At 39.2% G+C, this 19,156-nt stretch overlaps 2 protein-coding genes across 8 annotated transcripts in view; one reads left to right on the top strand and one right to left on the bottom strand.

The window, feature by feature from the left end:
* ABCB11 (ATP binding cassette subfamily B member 11) overlaps positions 1-11,134 on the top strand; it is a 45,665-nt gene extending 34,531 nt beyond the window's left edge. For 2 of the 3 annotated variants that reach the window (XM_027911518.1, XM_027911516.1), the window contains exons 21-29: positions 988-1,092; positions 1,187-1,348; positions 3,163-3,366; positions 5,243-5,484; positions 5,572-5,728; positions 6,501-6,698; positions 7,492-7,698; positions 8,427-8,573; positions 9,287-11,134. In XM_027911518.1, coding sequence (XP_027767319.1) covers positions 988-1,092; positions 1,187-1,348; positions 3,163-3,366; positions 5,243-5,484; positions 5,572-5,728; positions 6,501-6,698; positions 7,492-7,698; positions 8,427-8,573; positions 9,287-9,487 — 1,623 coding nt within the window. In that variant the 3' untranslated portion in view covers positions 9,488-11,134. The remainder of the gene's footprint in view (positions 1-987; positions 1,093-1,186; positions 1,349-3,162; positions 3,367-5,242; positions 5,485-5,571; positions 5,729-6,500; positions 6,699-7,491; positions 7,699-8,426; positions 8,574-9,286) is intronic. The other variant, XM_027911517.1, reaches the window with a different exon arrangement.
* Positions 11,135-12,939: 1,805 nt separating this feature from the next.
* Positions 12,940-19,156, bottom strand: part of G6PC2 (glucose-6-phosphatase catalytic subunit 2) — a 10,195-nt gene continuing 3,978 nt past the window's right edge. For 3 of the 5 annotated variants that reach the window (XM_027911521.1, XM_027911522.1, XM_027911520.1), the window contains 3 exons: positions 16,156-16,267; positions 15,228-15,343; positions 12,940-14,045 (listed from right to left, as the gene is read on the bottom strand). In XM_027911521.1, the coding sequence (XP_027767322.1) occupies positions 13,534-14,045; positions 15,228-15,343; positions 16,156-16,267 (740 nt within the window). In that variant the 3' untranslated portion in view covers positions 12,940-13,533. Of the gene's footprint in view, positions 14,046-14,293; positions 14,492-14,830; positions 15,344-16,155; positions 16,268-19,156 lie in introns of all 5 variants that reach the window. The other 2 variants (XR_003574385.1, XR_003574386.1) reach the window with 2 other exon arrangements.

Raw genomic sequence — 19,156 nt, 5'->3', positions numbered from 1 at the left:
AGCAAAAGTAGAATGCTTAAGTTATTTTTTCCCACCCTACAAATAACACATAGGAGAGTTTACTCAATTTATAATAATTTTTACTCGTGAAATCTAATGAGAATTAATTTAAGGTTAGTGGAGAAGTACAAACATGAGCTTTGACCTGTATCTGGAAACAGCAGAAATAGTTCAGATAAACAACTTCAGATAGGTAAACTGAGGTACACATCAGCTGCTCTGACTGAAAGGAATTGCTAAAGGATGGCTACTTAGATTTGGACCACTACTTCAGCTGCAGCCAATAACATTGGCAGGTGTTGAAAAAGAACTGATATTAAGAATGAGAGAAGACTACTGTGGAGACTGGTACAGAATGGGGTGAAAGGGCTGTACTTGATGCACTAATGCTTTTTCTCAAGCGCCCAGCAATAAGTGAATGGCTTGTATCCACACTCCTTAAGTAAAAGACACTTGGTTCCTCTTGGAGCCTACTTATGGCAATTATAGCATCTGTTAATGTTGTGCAGGAAGTAATGCTGAGGCATAATTACTTACACAGACTCTATTTTGTACAACCCAATAAAGCTGCAATTGGCATAGGCCAGAGAGGAGGTGAGGTGCTGCTGCACTGTTGCTTTGCTGCTGTGCTATTTATTCCATTGCTATTCTCTGGTTATCAGTGTTTACAGTAAGGGATGATGGTTAGTTATATCTGGGGATGGGCCACAATTAATGGTAGTGTGTGCAGACAGAGTATAATAAACTTGTTGTTCAATAGGAGAAAACCCCATTAGGTTTTAACCCAGGGTCACCTTAGGAAAAAATAAGGAATGGGGCTTTTGCAGGGGGTGAGGGAGAGCTCTGCGTTTGACTTTGGGTCTAGGCTGGGCTTCTGCACTTGGAAATAGGGAGTCAAGAACAAACTTCACATACAGCAAAACTAACACTTCTAATACAATGCCACCTTCTTTTCTTTTTTTTCTTTTTTTTTTTTTTTTTCCAAAGACCTTCTCCATTCTGGATGAAGAAGAACAAAAAACCCAGATCAATGGTGTCTGTGTGCTCTTTGTCTTGGTGGGAGTTATTTCATTTTTCACACAGTTTCTACAGGTAATAGTCCAACATGCTTAAATTTTGTTTCTAAACCTTTACTCTGTGGGTATCTCTTTCTCACAATATCTGTATTTATTCTCATGCACCCCAGGGATACACCTTTGCCAAGTCTGGTGAGCTGCTTACAAGGCGCTTAAGGAAAATTGGCTTCCAGGCTATGCTGGGGCAAGACATCGGCTGGTTTGACGACCGGAAGAACAGCCCCGGGGCTTTGACTACAAGACTTGCAACAGATGCCTCACAGGTCCAAGGGGTAAGACCTGGTAGCTTATGAATTGTTTTACTGTAAGCACTGATTGAAGGCCTGGTTTGGCACATTGTTACAGAAATTATGTAGAGTGCAACCAGCCAGGTCAATGTAGATCAGTCCTTGGCCAGCCAATTAAGCTATTTCTATTTATCATAGACTGTCAGCATAGAATTATTATAATGGTATTTCATAAAAGCACCAATAGGGTCACACTTACGACCCATTATTCCTGTCTGTATTATTAATTTATTTTTTTCTGGAGATGAATTAGCTTTTTGCCACAAGGCTTCAGTGTTTATTTCAGAAACATGTCAAACTGGTATTTTAGTGACACTGATCACTAACCACGTTTTCCAGTTTTCAGCATGGTATTGTGTATGTTGTGGAAGTTTCAATTTAAACTGACAGCCCACTTGAAAAACAGTTTGCAGTACTGGCTGATGTTCCAGCCAGGAATCCTGCAGCCAGTTTCAGAGTTTGGGAAAATGAAACACTGACTTCATGTGTAGTGTTCCTTCCTTAGTGGATGAGGGTTAAATTGTGCTGAGCTATAACTGTTACATACATCCTATCTGGACTGACCCTTTGGTAGGTGTGAGTCAGATGCCATTTTACCTGGCTCCAATGCAAGCAGTTTTCTAGAAAAAAAGAAAGAGATGTACAGATTTCTTTGTTACAAAAACTGTCCTGTTTCAGCTTGACTGAACATGGTAGGTTAGTTCTGAAAAACTATTAATGGGTGTTTTGATAATTTAAAAGACAAATGAGAGATTTCCAAACCCCCTGTCAGCAGCAATCTCTACAGAATGAGAGAAACCACCTGCAAACCTTACAGGCACTTACAGGGCATATTTTAATTGAAATAAATAAACCTGTAAAACACTGAGTGAACCATTTAATAGCCTCCTAAGGGATAGCTTTGTTCTAAGCACATGCAGAGCAGTGGGCAGAGCAGTGAGGCACAGCCATCCAAACCACAGCTTGGGGTAGAGGAACAGAGCTACCTGGGCAGCAGCGCCCTCCACCTTTCCCTGACTGACACAGAGCTTGCTGCAGGTCAGAGAGCAGATGATGAGCATTTTCTACTGCAAACGTTCACGTCCTGCAGATGAACTGGACTGAAAGTCATCGAGGATATCAAATGTACATTTTTATTTTAATACATAGCAACATAGTTCCTACGTAGGGCTGTTTACTGCTATGAAAGAATGTAACTTTTGAGTAAATAAATCAAGTTTAATAAAAAGAATAGTGTTGTTGAAGTGCACAAGGAGAAGATGAATGCATTCAATAAATGTGATGTCAAAGCCATATTTAAAATTTTTCCTTAATAAAGAGATAGGCAGAAATGCAACTTTGTTTCATTCTTTTTCAGTGATGCTTCTTGCTGATTTTAGCACAGCTGAGGCTTTGTTGCTAATAGCTAAGCTACAGAAAGGTCCTGTTTATTATTTATATATAGATGGATAAATGTAGGGGGTGAACAGTGTATTCAGATGAATGATTCCTCAGGGAACCAAGTGAACTAATTTCAATAATTAGATTATCTCTCTCGCAATCAGTAGAAACAATCTTCTGAACTCTCAATGGAAAATTTGGTGGATGAAAGGAATATTGAGCATTTGCAGTCTTATACAATTAATTGGAAACAGTCTAACTAAACTGGCTAAATTCCAGTGCAGTCAGCAGCTCTTAGTGCCTTATAACATTTTAATGTAATTTAGAGTTTTCTAAAGTTTTATAGGAAAATTTATTTTAAGATTGTTGAAGTTACTACTGGAGTACAAGTCAGTCATCTCTGTTTCTTTTCTTCAAAGGCAACTGGATCACAGATAGGAATGATTGTCAACTCCTTTACGAACATTGGTGTGGCCATGATCATTGCTTTCTACTTCAGCTGGAAACTGAGTTTAGTTATATTGTGTTTCCTGCCATTTTTGGCCTTATCTGGAGCTGTGCAGGCTAAAATGCTGACAGGATTTGCCTCACAGGACAAGAAAGCGCTGGAAGCTACTGGACGGGTAATGCTATTTAAAAGGCTAATTCATATTTGCAATCATGGGTAGTTGAAAAATTGGAAATTTGGGATCATCAGTAATTCAAATGTAACAAAACTGGCAATGTTTTGCAAATAAGGTGCGATATTTCAGCTTGTCAAAACACTGAAAAGCTGTTGGGAACTCCCTAACTGCAAAAGCACTTGCTGCATGGAGTGTGCTTGACCTTTCCAAAGTGATCGGACTGAAGAGGTAGACACAGATCTCTCAGCAGTCGGCTTCACCTTTCTTGGGTTTTATTTAAACACCCACTTGTTGATGTCCTGTGATTCTGCTCTCCTCAGAAAGCAGTTCACATAGAAAACCTCACATCTGAGAATTCACTGCTGAACTGCAGATCAGTATGTGGATTTTAGAGACAGCACAATTATCCTCTCAGTGGGCTCTCCTAGACTAAGAATTAAGCCTTACCAGCTTAAGAATTAAGAAGTAAGACCTGACCAGTTGCCTCCATTCAGTATGGTTTAATTATTTACAAAAAGCTGTAAATCAAAATATTGTATTGACATGCAGAGAAATTTCACTAATGAGTCAAGGCATCAGCTTTAACTCAACAAAATGACCAGAGGCTGTGATGAAAAGGACACTCAATGCTTCAGCAGTTTTGGTGATGACTGATTCTGTCTGGTGTTATTTTCTAATTTATTTGCCAGCACTGCATCCAAATGCTAAAAACAGTGAGCTCTTCCACAGTGATTGCTCAAAACCACACTAACATGGAAAAGCCCAGTGTGCACAACCCAGTTGGCAGTACCTATTTATCCATATTCCACAGTGTATGCCAATGCAAGAGATTTGACTATTAATTTTGGCCAGGAAAAAAACACATCTGAAACTGGATGGAATATTTTTAATTGTATACATTCAGATCTTCTCCTACATGCTGAAAAAATTTATAAGCCATTTATCACACTATTGCTTCCCAAATGAAAGTGTCACATTATGAAGCTTCTATCAAAGTCCAAGCAAACTAGAGCATTTTAAAACAATTTCTTAATAAAATTACTTGAGATAAGTAGAGTGAAATTCAGACCAAATAAGCTGTCCATTTACTTCTATAGATGAAACTTCAGTGTTCTTTTTTTTGGGACAGAACTCCAAATTCTGACTGGCAGTAAATCACAATATGAAGCCCACAATTAATTAAAGCTCCCCAAAAGTTTCCATGAGGATTATATCTTAATTTCCTGTGTTGCATTTTCCTACAAACATGGGCAAACATTTCCTTACTCTTTGCCTACGTATAAGGTAAAAATCCTGGAAATTGTGTCACTGATGATTTATATGGTTCGTATCATCAGCCTTTTGGACATAAGAGAGAGAGGGACATTGATCAGGTGAGGAAATGTAGTAATGCAAGTGGTTTTAATTTATGAAACAGAAGTTGGGGATACCACCCCTTCTAACTCTTCTTCTGACTATTGTAACACAAATAAAATAATAGAAATAAACATTTAATTAATAGATCTGTGCAATCAAGGAAATAACAGTGTTGCTTAAACCATTTTTCTTTTTATGGATGTCACATTTATTCACATTATGTGAAATAAATCACAAGTGAGAGCATGTGCCCGATTCCCTCAGTGCACTCACAGTAACTCAGCTCCAGTGGAGCATGCAGAGCTTTGCTACTGAGGATTTCAGTAGATAATTGCTTGTAGGAAAGGTTCTTTTTAGGCTGGCTGATACTTGGGCCAGTCTGTATCATTTCTGAATTACTTCATATATTGCAAAAGTGTCCTGTGTTCGTGAAAGAATCATACGTTTGTGAAAGCACACTCAACTTTTTCCAAGTAAAAATTTGGAGCTCTTACCCTTTTTTATTTTTTTTCTCCTCCAGATTGCCAGTGAAGCTGTCTCGAACATCAGGACTGTAGCTGGGATAGGGAAAGAGAAAATGTTTATCAACAATTTTGAGAAGCACCTGGATATGCCCTATAGAGCTGCAATCAAAAAAGCACACGTTTATGGGCTGTGCTTTGGCTTTGCCCAGAGCATAGTGTTCATTGCCAACTCTGTCTCCTACAGATACGGGGGGTTTCTAGTCGACTCTGAAGGACTCCATTACAGCTTTGTGTTCAGGTGAGTGCCTGCTCGGAGCCACAAACTCCAGAAGTGTTCGGTTTCCTGATGGTTTCCCGAGAATGACCATGTCCCCCTTCCCCACAGGGTGATCTCTGCTATAGTCACCAGTGGAACTGCTTTGGGAAAAGCTTCTTCCTATACCCCAAACTATGCCAAAGCCAAAACATCTGCTGCACGCTTCTTTCAACTGGTTGATCGGCTTCCTAAAATCAGTGTTTACAGTGAAAAAGGGGAAAAATGGGTAAGAGTGGAGATGAGTAATTTGTGATGTCATTCAGCTCAATGTAAGCATGGAAGTTGCACTAATGATTCAGGAGTCAATGAGGATCACTGCTTTACAAGAAGGTTATGCTGGCTGTATAATTGTTACTTGTCTTTGCTCTCTTAGAAGCAATGAGCTCTGTACTAGGCAGCAAGAGTAGAATAAAGTGGACCATTAGGAATTTGGCATGTAAAACTCCTGTACATTGGAATGGAACACATTTGGATGACTCATAGAATAACAAGTTTTTATTTCCTGCTCTACAGTTCATGCACAAACCTGACTATCACTGGCTTACAATGGAGGCTTTTTCCATTCACATCAAACTGGTGGGGGTGCTCATGAGGAGGCAAAGCATCACTGAATCAGACAAAATGAAAATTCTCAATTTCTGGTGAATTGAAAAGTCAGATCCAGAAAAATCAAATTGTTTATTTTATACACAGTGTCTGTATTAAAATTAAAAACTTATCTATTTGTAAGGCAATCCCACCAATTGATGGCTCTGACCAGTGCCATGTGGGGAAGTACAAGCAGAGAAACAGTGTTATGACTAAGCTTCATCTGTAGGACAGCTACTCCAGTGTGGTTTTTATCCCTTTTCCTCTGCTAATTTCACAGCATGAATGTTGCATTTTAAACAAGAGATGCCAGAAGGATATCTGAGGGAGAGTTATTTTGTACCTTACAACTCAGTTTTGAGCTTGAGGTCATTGTATTGTAACATCTTTCTCTCTTTTTTTTTCACCAGGAGGATTTCAAGGGAAGCGTTGAATTTCTTGATTGTAAATTCACATACCCTTCTCGGCCTGATATTCAGGTCCTGAAAGGACTCTCTATTGCTGTTAAGCCTGGACAGACTTTAGCATTTGTTGGAAGTAGTGGTTGTGGTAAGAGCACCAGTGTCCAGCTTCTGGAGCGTTTCTATGACCCTGACAAAGGAAGTGTGGTAAGCAAAGAAAACATGGTTTCTGTGCTGTTGTTTTCAGAAGTGCTCCAGGGGCCTTCTGCCTGTGCCCCCCTGTGCAGCCTAGCAGTGGTGGCATGTACATGTACAGCTTGGGGCTTCGGATCCTTCTCAAACAGATGTGAACTGTTTGGACAATTCCCAAATATCATCTCAGATGCATTCAGGCAAGAAAAGAGAACTACAAGCCCCAGGTGCACCCTCATGCATTATGTAGGCCATAGGCATTTGCCTTTGTAGCTCCTGTTTGAAACATATAATGTGTGCTGTACATTGTGGGAGTACAAGCAAAAATCAATTCTGAGTGAAGCAACAAAGAGCCTGGCACATCCCTAAATATGCAGCCTCTCTGCAGGTTGAATTTGTCTAGATTTAACTTCCATTTACTTGATTACTGATAGCTTAGTAAGCTTTTATATGTTTTCCTAATGTAAATACCCATCTAGATTGATTTCTCTTTCTTTGGAAAAAATCCTTGCGGTGATCACCATGTCAGGAAGGCAATAAAGCATGTGCCTAACCTCAAGCAATTAAATAGTTCTCTAGGACTTAATATTGAGCAAATGGTCTAGCATTTGGCTGGATCAAAGCTATAACACAAAATACACATCATGCACAAAGGAGTCAAATATTAGCAATTCTTCCAATCACTTCAAATCAGTGGTGTTCGCATTTTAATAATATGGTTCAATCATTTAATTTTGCTATAAACTATTTGGGTGTTGCAAGCTGTTGTTTCCTAATGATGTTTCAAGTTTTCTCCCATTTCTCGTAGTTAATAGATGGCCACGACTCTAAGAATATAAACGTAGAGTTTCTTAGATCAAAAATTGGAATAGTGTCACAGGAGCCTGTGCTATTTGACTGCAGCATTGCTGATAATATCAAATATGGCAGTAACACGAAAGAGGCGACCATGGACAAAGTCATCGAAGCAGCCCAGAAGGCTCAACTGCATGATTTTGTCATGTCCCTGCCTAATGTAAGTACCTGCCAGGCCTTGGCTGTGGAACTACAGACAAGCTGTTCAGTGCTCATTGCAGTGGAGTTTGCTCCAAACCCAGTTAAAGTTGCTACACAGGTTCACCTTTTATGTCCTTTTACAGCTGTAGAGCAAAGGGGGTGCCATGACCATGCCTTGTGTTCCTGAAACTGTGGTTGTGAGTTGCTACTGGCTTCTTACACAGTAGGCAAATATATAAATCCTGTTCTCAGCTGTGAGAGATTTGAGAGCTGTGAGAGATGTAACTAGGGCATGATATTTAGACAAAGTATTTGAAGCTGGCTGCTTATGTTCACCTTAAGAAGTATTTAAATGCACTGAAATCATATAAACATAAATCAGAAGAACATAAAAGATATGGATACAATTCAAGGACCCAAACAGAACAAGCCCTGAAAGCACCTTTAGCATCTTCTTCCAAATCTAGGGCAGGGGATTTCTTTTTGCCCCAGACAAATCAGCCAGCATCTTGCTATCACAGTTTTCTTCAGGCTCACTCTGCTGCCTGGGCCTCTGAGCACATGCAGGCAAAGCACAGCTTGGAAACCTCTCCCCAAGTGTGTAGCACTGCAGAGTGTTTCTGCATCCCTGGGTTCTGTAAGGAGGAGGCAGCTGTGGGCAGCATTCTTGTCTCTCTCCTCCTGCTCTTCCTTCAGGCTGTGTACTGCTTACACCTGAATAAAATCTGCCTTTTGTATATTTTTCAGAAATATGAAACTAATGTTGGGGCTCAAGGGTCTCAGCTGTCTCGTGGGCAAAAGCAACGCATTGCCATAGCGAGGGCCATCATCCGAGATCCTAAAATTTTATTACTGGACGAAGCTACCTCTGCCTTGGACACAGAAAGCGAAAAGGTAGATGTGCAATGATGAGCGATACGGGAAAGTTAATACAATGGCTTACAAGGCCTTCCTGTTCTATAGAGACATCCCAACCTACTCCACCATAGGACCGCACATTATTCTGTACTGTGAATTCAGCACTTCCACCTTTAATGATCTTTTCAAAAGATGCAGGAGGCACAGCTTTCAAAAAAAGCAGTCAGCTCCAAGGGCTCCTAAACTGTCCATGAGAGGCAGCACTTTTTCAGAAATGTGGATACTAACTGCCTGGGTTTCAAAGCATTCACATGGGAATAGTTCATAAATGTAACTATGTACATTAAAAAAAAAAAAAGTAATAATGCATACAAATCGTAAGTCTGACTACCCAATAAAAACAGTAGTGAGGGGCCTAAGAACTTGGGCAATAATTTGTGTAGCTTGGTTACTTGCAGAGATTAGAGAAATGTTGGAATTTAAAACCATATCCACACTGAGCTGACACTTAGCACATCACCTGAGTAAAGGCCTTCATTAATTTCTACTGCTGTCTGTGTTCACCTGTTCCTCCTTAGTACCGCTTGTGAATGGAGTTCGTGACCCAGCTAAGCACACCAGTACCCCATAACCTTTGATTTAGCCTCATTCACTTGTCACTTTTAAAAGCTAATTAATCTGAAGCAATCTGCAGCGCTGAGGCCTGATTTGTTTCACGTGTTTTCACTCTGATACTTTGTTGCCTTTAGACTGTGCAGGCAGCGCTGGATAAGGCCAGAGAAGGGCGGACCTGCATCGTCATTGCCCATCGCTTGTCCACCATCCAGAACGCCGACATCATTGCAGTGATGTCCCAGGGACTCGTCATCGAAAAGGGCACTCATGATGAACTGATGGCCATGGAAGGAGCCTATTGGAAACTTGTTACTACTGGAGCCCCTATTAGCTGAATTACTGTGATTCTAAATTTGAAAGATTTCTGCAAACAAATACTTTGTGGTAGGTATGGTATGTTGGTGCTGCATTGTGCCACGGAGTGCTCTACAATACTGTGAGGCCTGTGGAACACGGAATGTATGTAGCTCTCTACATCAAGCGTATTTGTCCAGCACATGCAGGGGACCAGGCACAGGCTAAGGCATTCAGGAAGTAAATTAGCCCACTGATAAGGGAAAGCAAGGCTGAAAATGGGAAGGATCTTTTCTGATGACTTGTGGAATTGCCACTAGCTGCAGTCAGACTGCACAGTGCTGTCATGCCTCAACCAGCAATCAAGGAAGACCCTGCTCCAGTGTTCTGGAAACTTCTTACCTACCTTCTCTAGGTAAGCTGAATGATGCTGTACGTATGCAGGGATCACATCTCTCCTAATGTTCAGTCTGCAGAGGATTACAACAGATCCCTTTCCTGTGGGTACAGAACCCCCACCCTTTCACCCCGTGAACCACTCAAGTCAGCTGTGCTGAGGGAGAGGCTGCGTGTCCCCCGTGTGCGGCCGCAGCACTGACACCACGGTGCCCCTTCAACAAAACCAGGCAGTACTTACAAAGAAGGCAGCTCCACAGAAGTAAGCAAAACAATCAAGGTGAGGAACAGCAGCTGGTGAGGATCATTTCCTGGCCCACCACTCTCCACCTAACACTCACCACTCTAATCAAAGCTGTCAAATAGATTTTTGAATAAGAAAACATGCTTTGGATAAATTATTGTAAAATCCTACAGGTAATCATCAGTTATTTAAACTACTTCTTTTTTTTTTTTTTGCAGAAGGCAAGACAATAATGTGTATTTTTATAGAGATCATAATCAGTAAAGGAGGAAAACCCCATAATTAGCTCTTCGTTTGCATTAAATACAGTTGATAAACACCTACAATGCAGTCAGAAATTACAAAGGTCAAGAAGGAGCTTCTTTTGGCAGAAGCTTGTATCTATCACAGTTTATTACAAGATCTACTGCAGGTTTCTCTAAAATATGAGTTATTGTCTGCAGTAAACAGCACTCTTTGCTTTAGTGACTAGGATCTTGGAGACAAAGCAGTTAGACTGAAAGTATAAATTACAGTTCCAATATTTAAATATTGATTTGGAATAATAGAGTATTAACTGGAAAAAGTAATTCTCCATGTCCTAAAATCTGCTGAGTGGGGGGCGGTTCCATCACTTTATAAAAAAAATCACACCACTTGTTATAAAACTATGTAACAGTACCAGTAATTGAACAGAGCTGTAAGGGCAAAACTTTTTTTAGGATACATCCCTTAATTTCAGGCAGCAAAACCCAATTTCACTTTTGTACAAATCCATAAATAGAATTCCTGCCAAAGTCCCTACTGAACTCACACAGCTGGCAGTGAAATGGCTATTTTCCCAAGGAAGTCTGTATTTGAAACCTTAACTGGAAATTAAAAAGAAAGCTGCATTATTTGCTTTGATATTTTTAACCTTTTTATGTTTCAGAGCAATAATTAGTTTGATGGCTCAGGACTGAAAATATTGACAGAGTATCAATATCAATAAGCTACTGACATATCTATATGATGTTTAATTTATATTGGTATTTAAGACCATGGAAAAATAATGACTCTTTATTAAAAACTACAATGACTACGTGTACTTCTTTCATAATTCTTTTGCCTAAAGGACACCATTTTCACGACCCAAATTAAACCAATAAATTGTATTTTTTTACTGGCTCTTGTGTTGTAGCACTTCTCTTACCCTTCAGACAGGCACATGAATATCTTGCACCTGCTAAGAAGTATTTCTGTGTAACTGGATCATGTCTGTGACAAGGGTGTACTGTGCAGGCCAGAGCTGCAGAGAAGGCCAGCTCAAGGACACTAACTGATTATAAAGACCTTTGGTACCTGTGCAAAGGGATTAAATTTCAAGTGGAGCTACACAGTATGTCTGGGCATGACCAACAAGCCTTGATGGACTGCTCAGGGCAGAGCTGGACTGGTCGTACCACCGCAGCCACCTCACAGAAAGATGTCCCAGCCCTGGAACTCTGAGCCAATCCAAAGTCATTTGCCAACCCAAAGGCATTTGCTTACACCTTTCAAGTCTGAGTTGTTAGTCTTGACAGTAGACGGTGTCATTTGGTGTCTTCTGTAGAAATGCCAGTTGTCATTCTACATTTATGGTTGTGCATATCCCAACGGAGGCACCAAGATTTTTTGCCAGGGCCATGAAGCAGAGACTCTAATGTGGTAGAAGCTTAAAAATGTGATGTCTACCCATAACTCCCAGCTTAAAATTGCCAACATTGCCAATAAATCCAAATGCTGTTGTGAAAGTCTCGGACAGACAAAGCATCCCCCACTGCTGGCCAGAAGGAGCCAGAAATAGAGGGACATCTAGACCCACCTGCTAGTGTTCTGTGATGCCTCTGTAGGCCACCTCACTGGTAGGGAATAACCAAGTACAGAGCAACTTAACAAGCTGATCTTTGTCTTGGTTGTCTTTGTTCTTCGTTATTTGTCTCTAGTCCCATTAGCTTAGTAATTTTGCTTAAGGAATTACAATTATAGAAAAGACTGGTTTCAGGTCAGCTGCTGCAGGAAAAAGAGTTCAGAGATCCATTACAGAAGATATGAGGAGATACACGAAGTAGAATACTCCTCAAACTGTTAAAACCAGATGACTCATTTTTTTAAGTTGAGGTAGTCTTACTAGGCTCTTAAATAAGGATGCCTGTTTCAGATTTGCTGCTGTAATTTGTATGTTTATTCCTAAGGGCCAACACAAAACTATTCACCTTGTTTACCCAAATTAAATGTTTCAATTTGAATTATCCCACACCTAACTGGAAGTCTAGAAGCAGTATCATGTTTACATATTTTAAGCCTTTTTTTTTTTCAGATCATACATACACAGCCCTCATTACCCATTTTATGGCCTTGTATACTAAGGCTATGTATAAAGAGCTTGTATACTAAGTATTAAAAGATGGTATCAGCAAAATATTGCTTAAAAATTGTGCACTGAAAGGGAATATATAATAGATGCTAAAGAATGAGTAAAAATGGAAAATACCCACCTTTGCCTATTTAGAACATCCATTTTATATAGCAAACATATTTAACAAATTAGCTACTTGTGTGCTTAGGTAAACAAAGCTGACAAGAATATAAAGTTGCAATGACAGTCTGCAACCACATTTTCATGATTTACACAACTAACAGTGATTCAGGCTTGTGTCTCTTGATCTGACAGTATTAGCAGAGTTACCTTTGCAATATAGGAGCATGAACAACATCCTTGAGGACATACATTGAGAGAATGTCATCACTGACAACTTTCAAAGGTGTGATCTGTATCATTCATGATTTATGTGACCACTTTGAAAAACTAACAATGACAAAACCCACATAGTAATGCAGAAATATATTCTACAGAGTATAATGGAAATAAACTTTTTTTTTTTTTTCTCATCTGACTTATCAGAAGCTGTTTTGCTCAGGAAGCTCAATAAGTTAAATGTAAAGCCTTGCTTATAACTACGCTGGCCTTTTTCACAGTGCCTGGGTACAGCCGTACAGTGGTAGGTGGTGTGATAGTGTCACACCATTATGTAGCAGTTTAACACACAGTATCTACATATAAAAAATTAAATACCGAGTATAACTATGTACAACTGACGCTTGAAGCATCATCTAGCTAGAGATGGAGAGAACTTTAAAGACCACCATATAGCTAAATAAAACTAGTTGATTATACTTTAAAACTTTGTTATGACCCAGAATATTGGGCCATTTCTAACCATACTGCAGGGTGCTTGCAATATTTCTAGGAATCAGCAACTAATATTTCTGAGCTGCCAAAGTAATTCTGGAGCGTACTGATTTTGGATGTACTGGTTACTTACCAGGAGGACATCAAAGATGCAGTAGCATCCCTTTGGTTAAAATGAGTTAGCAAAACTGCCTTTGCAGAGGGTTCTTGAACAGCTCATATCCATCCCCACATTGCTAACCATTTTGAACCTTTACCTAATTAAGTTTCTTTTCAGTTTTCTTCATTAACGAGTGGACACAGTATGGAACCAAGGCAACTACAGTCAGAGGCATAGCTGCGCTCTTACAGAAGGAGAGAATGTAGAACAAATACTCAGTATGAGTAGGTATCTTAACGAAATTATACAGCTGCAGTGTAGCTAAAGAAGCAGCTATACACAATATGCGGAAACTTAGCTTGCAGCTGTTTTTACCTTTGCAGCTTGTGATGAACATTTCAGAATTAATTCCAAGACCTAAACCAAAGAGTGCCCCTAAATTCCTCACCAGTCCAGCAAATGGAGTTGTGTCAATGTTTATCCACTCTGGGTTGGCACACCACTTCTTGGCCTTTGGAACAGACCATAACAAGTCAATATCAAGAAGTTTGAGGGATAGATAAAACCCAAGGGCAAAGATGAAAAGAAACAAGTTTGTCTTGATGTACATTCTCAAGCTCGCAGTCTGAATAGCAGGGGCATGCTCAAATGCTTCTGCCACAAGAATGCCTGTGGATTAGAAAGTCAGTGTTACAGGGAACAACACACTTTGAAGAAGCACTTTCTACAGTGTGCCTGTAGAATCTGACTTTTGAAGACAGAAGAATATGTCATTCATATCTATGTGTATATATACACATACACACAATTTACCACTTCTGTAATACATTAGAAAACCTTTTCTTCCACTCAAAACTGCCAATATAGATAAAAGAAATTAAATACCAAGCACTACATGGTTTTGATATGAGGCATACCTTAAGGCCTGACTGCATCTCCCAGATGACAACCTATCAAATAATAGATGTAAACTGGAACATTCCTTTTCCAAAAGAATCCCTCACTCAAAGACTGGCTCCAGCAATGCAGAATTCAACACCAGTTCCCACACAGGCTTTGAGTGTTGAAGGAAAAGACACAGAACACACTTTATCTTCTCTCGTACTCATTTTATCCTGGTTGTGAAGAGGGAAAGCTGTTAGCCAGGGCTGCCCAGGCTGCACTGCATCCATGAAAGAGAACAGGAGCAGGGCAGCTCTTGTTCAATGCTTCAGTCGTCCTCCATAAAATCAGATACTAGAGAGATTGTTCATAGTTTGAACTCCCTGAATATCAATTTGCAACATGCTTAACTAACTCTGAAAAATGTCCTTCAGCTTCTTAAATCACTTTGGGGAGTTTTTACTGCTGATTCACCTTTTTCTCTATTTTGCCCCAGGTCTCTGGCCCCATACTTTTCCACACTGCACACATGCCACTTTGCACCTGGACACCATTTGAAGTGACCTAAATACCTTCCTCCTGAGATGAAAGGTCAGAGCCCCATAGGAACAACTTCCTCTCTGATCTCTTCCATACAGGCAGCACAGTCAAAGATTGGATGCAGCCACTACAAATCAGTCAGAACTAGTCTGAGGCAGTGTGGACAGAACACACTTCAGCATCAACTGGCAGGTGGACAAAAGCTCACTCCACTGTGTGAATTACAAAGGCAGCAGGCACATTCTAACCTTGCAAATTTGACCTTTAGACCTTTAGATAGTAATCAAATCCTTGACCTTCCAGAGAGTGGAGAACACCACTGGGGCTGCAACATGAGTAGCACTACTAAAAATCTCGTCTTTTCTCATACTTCATTTTTTTGAGATTTTGCAAACATGTTAAAAAGAAAAGAAAAAATAACAGCATTACCAGCAAATACTCCAAGAATAACTTGATGAGGGAAATGTGTTGCTATGAATACTCTTGAGACGCACACACTGATCTGAATAATCCAAAAAACACTCCAGAGGAATGACCATGTCAGTCTAAGAGAAAAAAGGAAAATTACTAAAAATTAGGACAAACTATTTCATCTACTAATTTATCCCAAGCCCCACTGTGTCAGGCTCATATTTTTACCAGGCAGAGATTTACCAAGTAGAGCAGTTTAGAATCAGATGATTAAAATCTGGACGTCAGTACTAAAACATTATCAAGAGTGGTTACAGGAAGAGACCCCAGCAGTTTCAGGTCCAAGACACCATTGTGGCTTTAGGGATGAAAGTCATGCATGGCGGGTTAAATTAGCACTAGTACCCTGAGCATATTTCTCATTGTGAAGTCATACCTAAATGTAAAAGTTCAATTATGTCATGATAAAATTTACATGATGTGGGAACAACCTTGTCAGGCTTGACAGCAATTACAAGACTTTCCTGCAGAGCTGAGTAACACACCACAGTAAACTGTGTCAAAATTATGTGCATTTGCTTTAAAATGGGCTAAGAAGGATGACCATCAAAGCAGTAAATTTATGTACTAACTAGAGGATCCAATACATAATGACAATTAATAGAATTAAAAATTTCCAATGATGAAGAGGTGATACAACCTTTAATAGGAGCTGATTCGGAGATATTTTATGCAATGATGGTAATTTAATAAAGAAGAACATATATAAATGGCTAAATCCCCTTAATATACTTTTTCTTTAGCTGAGGCAGATCATAATAAAGGACTATTTTTTACAAACTGGATAGAACAGATGATGGCTATTTGTTTAAATTAAGTCCATTAAAAACATAGCATGTATATAAAGAATTATCTATATGAGTTAGAGGAATGGAAAGACACTGACCTGTGAAGGGTAACAGCTAATTTATCTTTCCATCTAACTGTGTAGCTAAGTGCTGCAGTGACCATTACATACCAGACGCAGGATGATCCCATGGCATGTCCAGATGGGCTTCCTAGTGAAAACAAAAAGGAAATATTCAGTTTAAGAATGATGGCTGTAGCATTTGTCATATAGAAAATGTCAACTGGCAGTTACTCAGGCATCCAATCATTTAGAAAGGAAATGGCTAACAAAGGCTGAAAGAATGTCAATTGCTTTGCAAAATTTAATTTTCTCAATATGAATTTCTCATCTATAGGGAAGCCATATTTGCCTGAAATCAAGTAGGTAACAGCTTAACCATCTTATATTAGTGTGAGGTGGAATCTTGATTGGAAAGCATAGCATTTTCCCATTATTTAGATTTGGATTGTGATTTAAAAAAAGAAAAAGGCATTTAGGACTCTCATACTCTGTAGCATGGAATGTAGAAGTTATATGTGAGAATCAGATGAGAAAGGGTTTGAATGGGCCTCCTCATATTAAGGGGAGCAACAGAGATTTAGCTCTTTGTAACATTCTAAACTAAACTATCAGTGTAACTTTACATGGCCTGTCCAAACTGCCTCTGATCTGCTTCCACAATTACTATGGTGTGAACAATTGAGATCTGTGTCTCATTAATAATATCACAATCCAGGTAATTAACATTTTGGGTAGTTTGTAATAAATTTATAAATGTATCTCAAGCATGATGGAAGAACTGTGTCTTTATACTTTAGTTTGATTTATAAATTTTAAAATGTCATACATATCAATTAGCTTGAAAATAGAGTATCAGTGAAACTGGCACATGAAATGATGCTGTAACATATCCAACCAAATGCTGTACCCACAGTCTTTAACAGGGAACACAGTCATATAGAGATCAATAGTAATTTCCTTTTAGTCCAGGTTGTAATAATATGTGTGCAATTTGTTTTAATTTAACAAATCAAATTTTATTTTTACTGGAAACAATATGAAACCTCAGAAAAGTTCCTACAACTGTGAAAATCACCAAAAAACAAAGTATGCTGGCATGATGCAAGGGAAATGATTCCTAAAATTACTCTGTCACTTTTTTTTTTCCTATTCACAAAGTTTACATTCAACAAATTCAAATAGGGAAAGAGAGAAAATCAGATCACTGGAATCTGTCAATCCTGTATTTTTTACAGCTTGGCTTTCTGTGGAGACAAAGTAAGTAAAAGGGACAGGATTATTTCGCTGTCAGAAGAAATAATTTTGGATCAAGAAAGTGTTATGATCCAGAACTATATAGCAGTGTGTAGAGCAAAAGGATATTTCACTGAAGTAGCAAAGCAGGACTGCCTAGGACAAGCACTATGATTTCTGACTCCCTGCACTCATTTTTGCTATTCTGCTTGCCAGCATCTTTAGAGCCACTCTACCAGCTCTTTTGTTAATTACCTAACAGATGTGCACTCCTAAACCTCGCAGCAGAACAAATGTCACTGATAAGGAAACCATAATATTGTCTGTCAGCACTGGGAAAGCTCCTCTTTTTTGTCATTTAGGAAAAGGTCATCTAGGAATAATGTTTCATAGTTCATCTGCAAATTACCTACTAGAAACAGCATAAACTTCACCCTAAGGTTTATGTTCTTAAAGCCTTAAAAATACCAGAGAAAAAATGGCAGTAGGGTTTTAGTTCAGCTAATTCCAGAAGTACAAATCAAATTCAGGTCCTCGACTGCTTGCCATGTAGTCATATAAACAGTTCCCACAGTTTTCCCTCTTGCTGAGCCGTGGAGTTTGGGGTTCACGCTATCCTAGCAATATTTGGATCTGCTTTTCTCATGTCTGTGGCTGCTCCTCTATTCTTTTAATATAAATTGCATATTTAAAAAGTGTGTGCAGTACCATGTCAGGTCACGCAACAACTGTGTGTGCTTAACAGCTGCACTGACTGCACCTGCGCTTGTTAATGAGGAGCAGGTCAGTGACAGAAATTGTCAATGGTTCAGGGCAAATCTGGAGGTGGGGTAAGTGTGGTCCTTGTAAGTGCAAAGAAGGAATCAATATGACAGTTGTACCTACTGGACAGAAATAGCAATGACTTGTTACTTCAGGAAGAAAGTAACAAGAAGAAAGACCTTCTGGTTCAATGAATAGAATGAAAACACTGACTGGCTCCTTAGCCATGACTTGGAACTACGTAGTGCTGAATGGGCTCAGTTCTGAAGGCTTTTGGAAAGACCTGAAGTACTTTAATACTTTGGATTAGGTCCCAAATGAATTCACTTGAAGGAGACTGCAGATTACATACAGACCAGACATTATTAAACTCTGTCTCATACAAGGGCTTAAACTTCTTGTTCACAATTACAGTGGAATGTAATGCAGGATATTGTTAACAAAATACAGCTATGCAAATTGCTTTAAAGCTTGCAGTGGCGTTGACAAGGTGCAAAGCACATTAATTTCCACAGTCAATATTTTCTTGCACAATGAATTAAACTAAATTCAGTCAGTTGGCTCAAAGCAAATTCATCTTATTTCACATACTAGGATTGCATCATTTCACTTGACTTCAGCGGTTTTGCATTTGAGTTCCACAGAAAAGACAATAGGACATGAAAAGTGAAAACACATAGAAAAGGTACATTTTAAAAATAATTTTCCCCCATATATTTGTACACATACTCCCACACACATTTAGTGTCAGTGTCTGGTTCTGGGAAGAGTGGTTACCTTTTCCACTCATGATACATTACATCAACAATTATTGATACTACTGTTATTTACACTGAACCACCTGCTAGTTTTTGGGGTTTGAACATTTCTTGCAATAGTGCACTGGACCTCAAACTCAACAGCCCTGTGCTCTGTTTTGGAACATATTAAACAATGTATTTCACAAGTTTTGTGAAAATTCCTTTCCAATATGCTGGTTCATTCTACTAGTAGTTATTTTTACAGTAAATGCCCCTCCCTTGCGCTATTTAAAGGCAATGAA

This window comes from Empidonax traillii, unplaced genomic scaffold (assembly GCF_003031625.1).
Source record: "Empidonax traillii isolate 1590-97213 ecotype Southwest subspecies unplaced genomic scaffold, ASM303162v1 scaffold33:size3420811, whole genome shotgun sequence".
Classification (NCBI taxonomy): domain Eukaryota; kingdom Metazoa; phylum Chordata; class Aves; order Passeriformes; family Tyrannidae; genus Empidonax; species Empidonax traillii.
The sequence above is the reverse complement of the archived record's forward strand: the minus strand, read 5'-3'. Positions and strand labels throughout refer to the sequence as shown.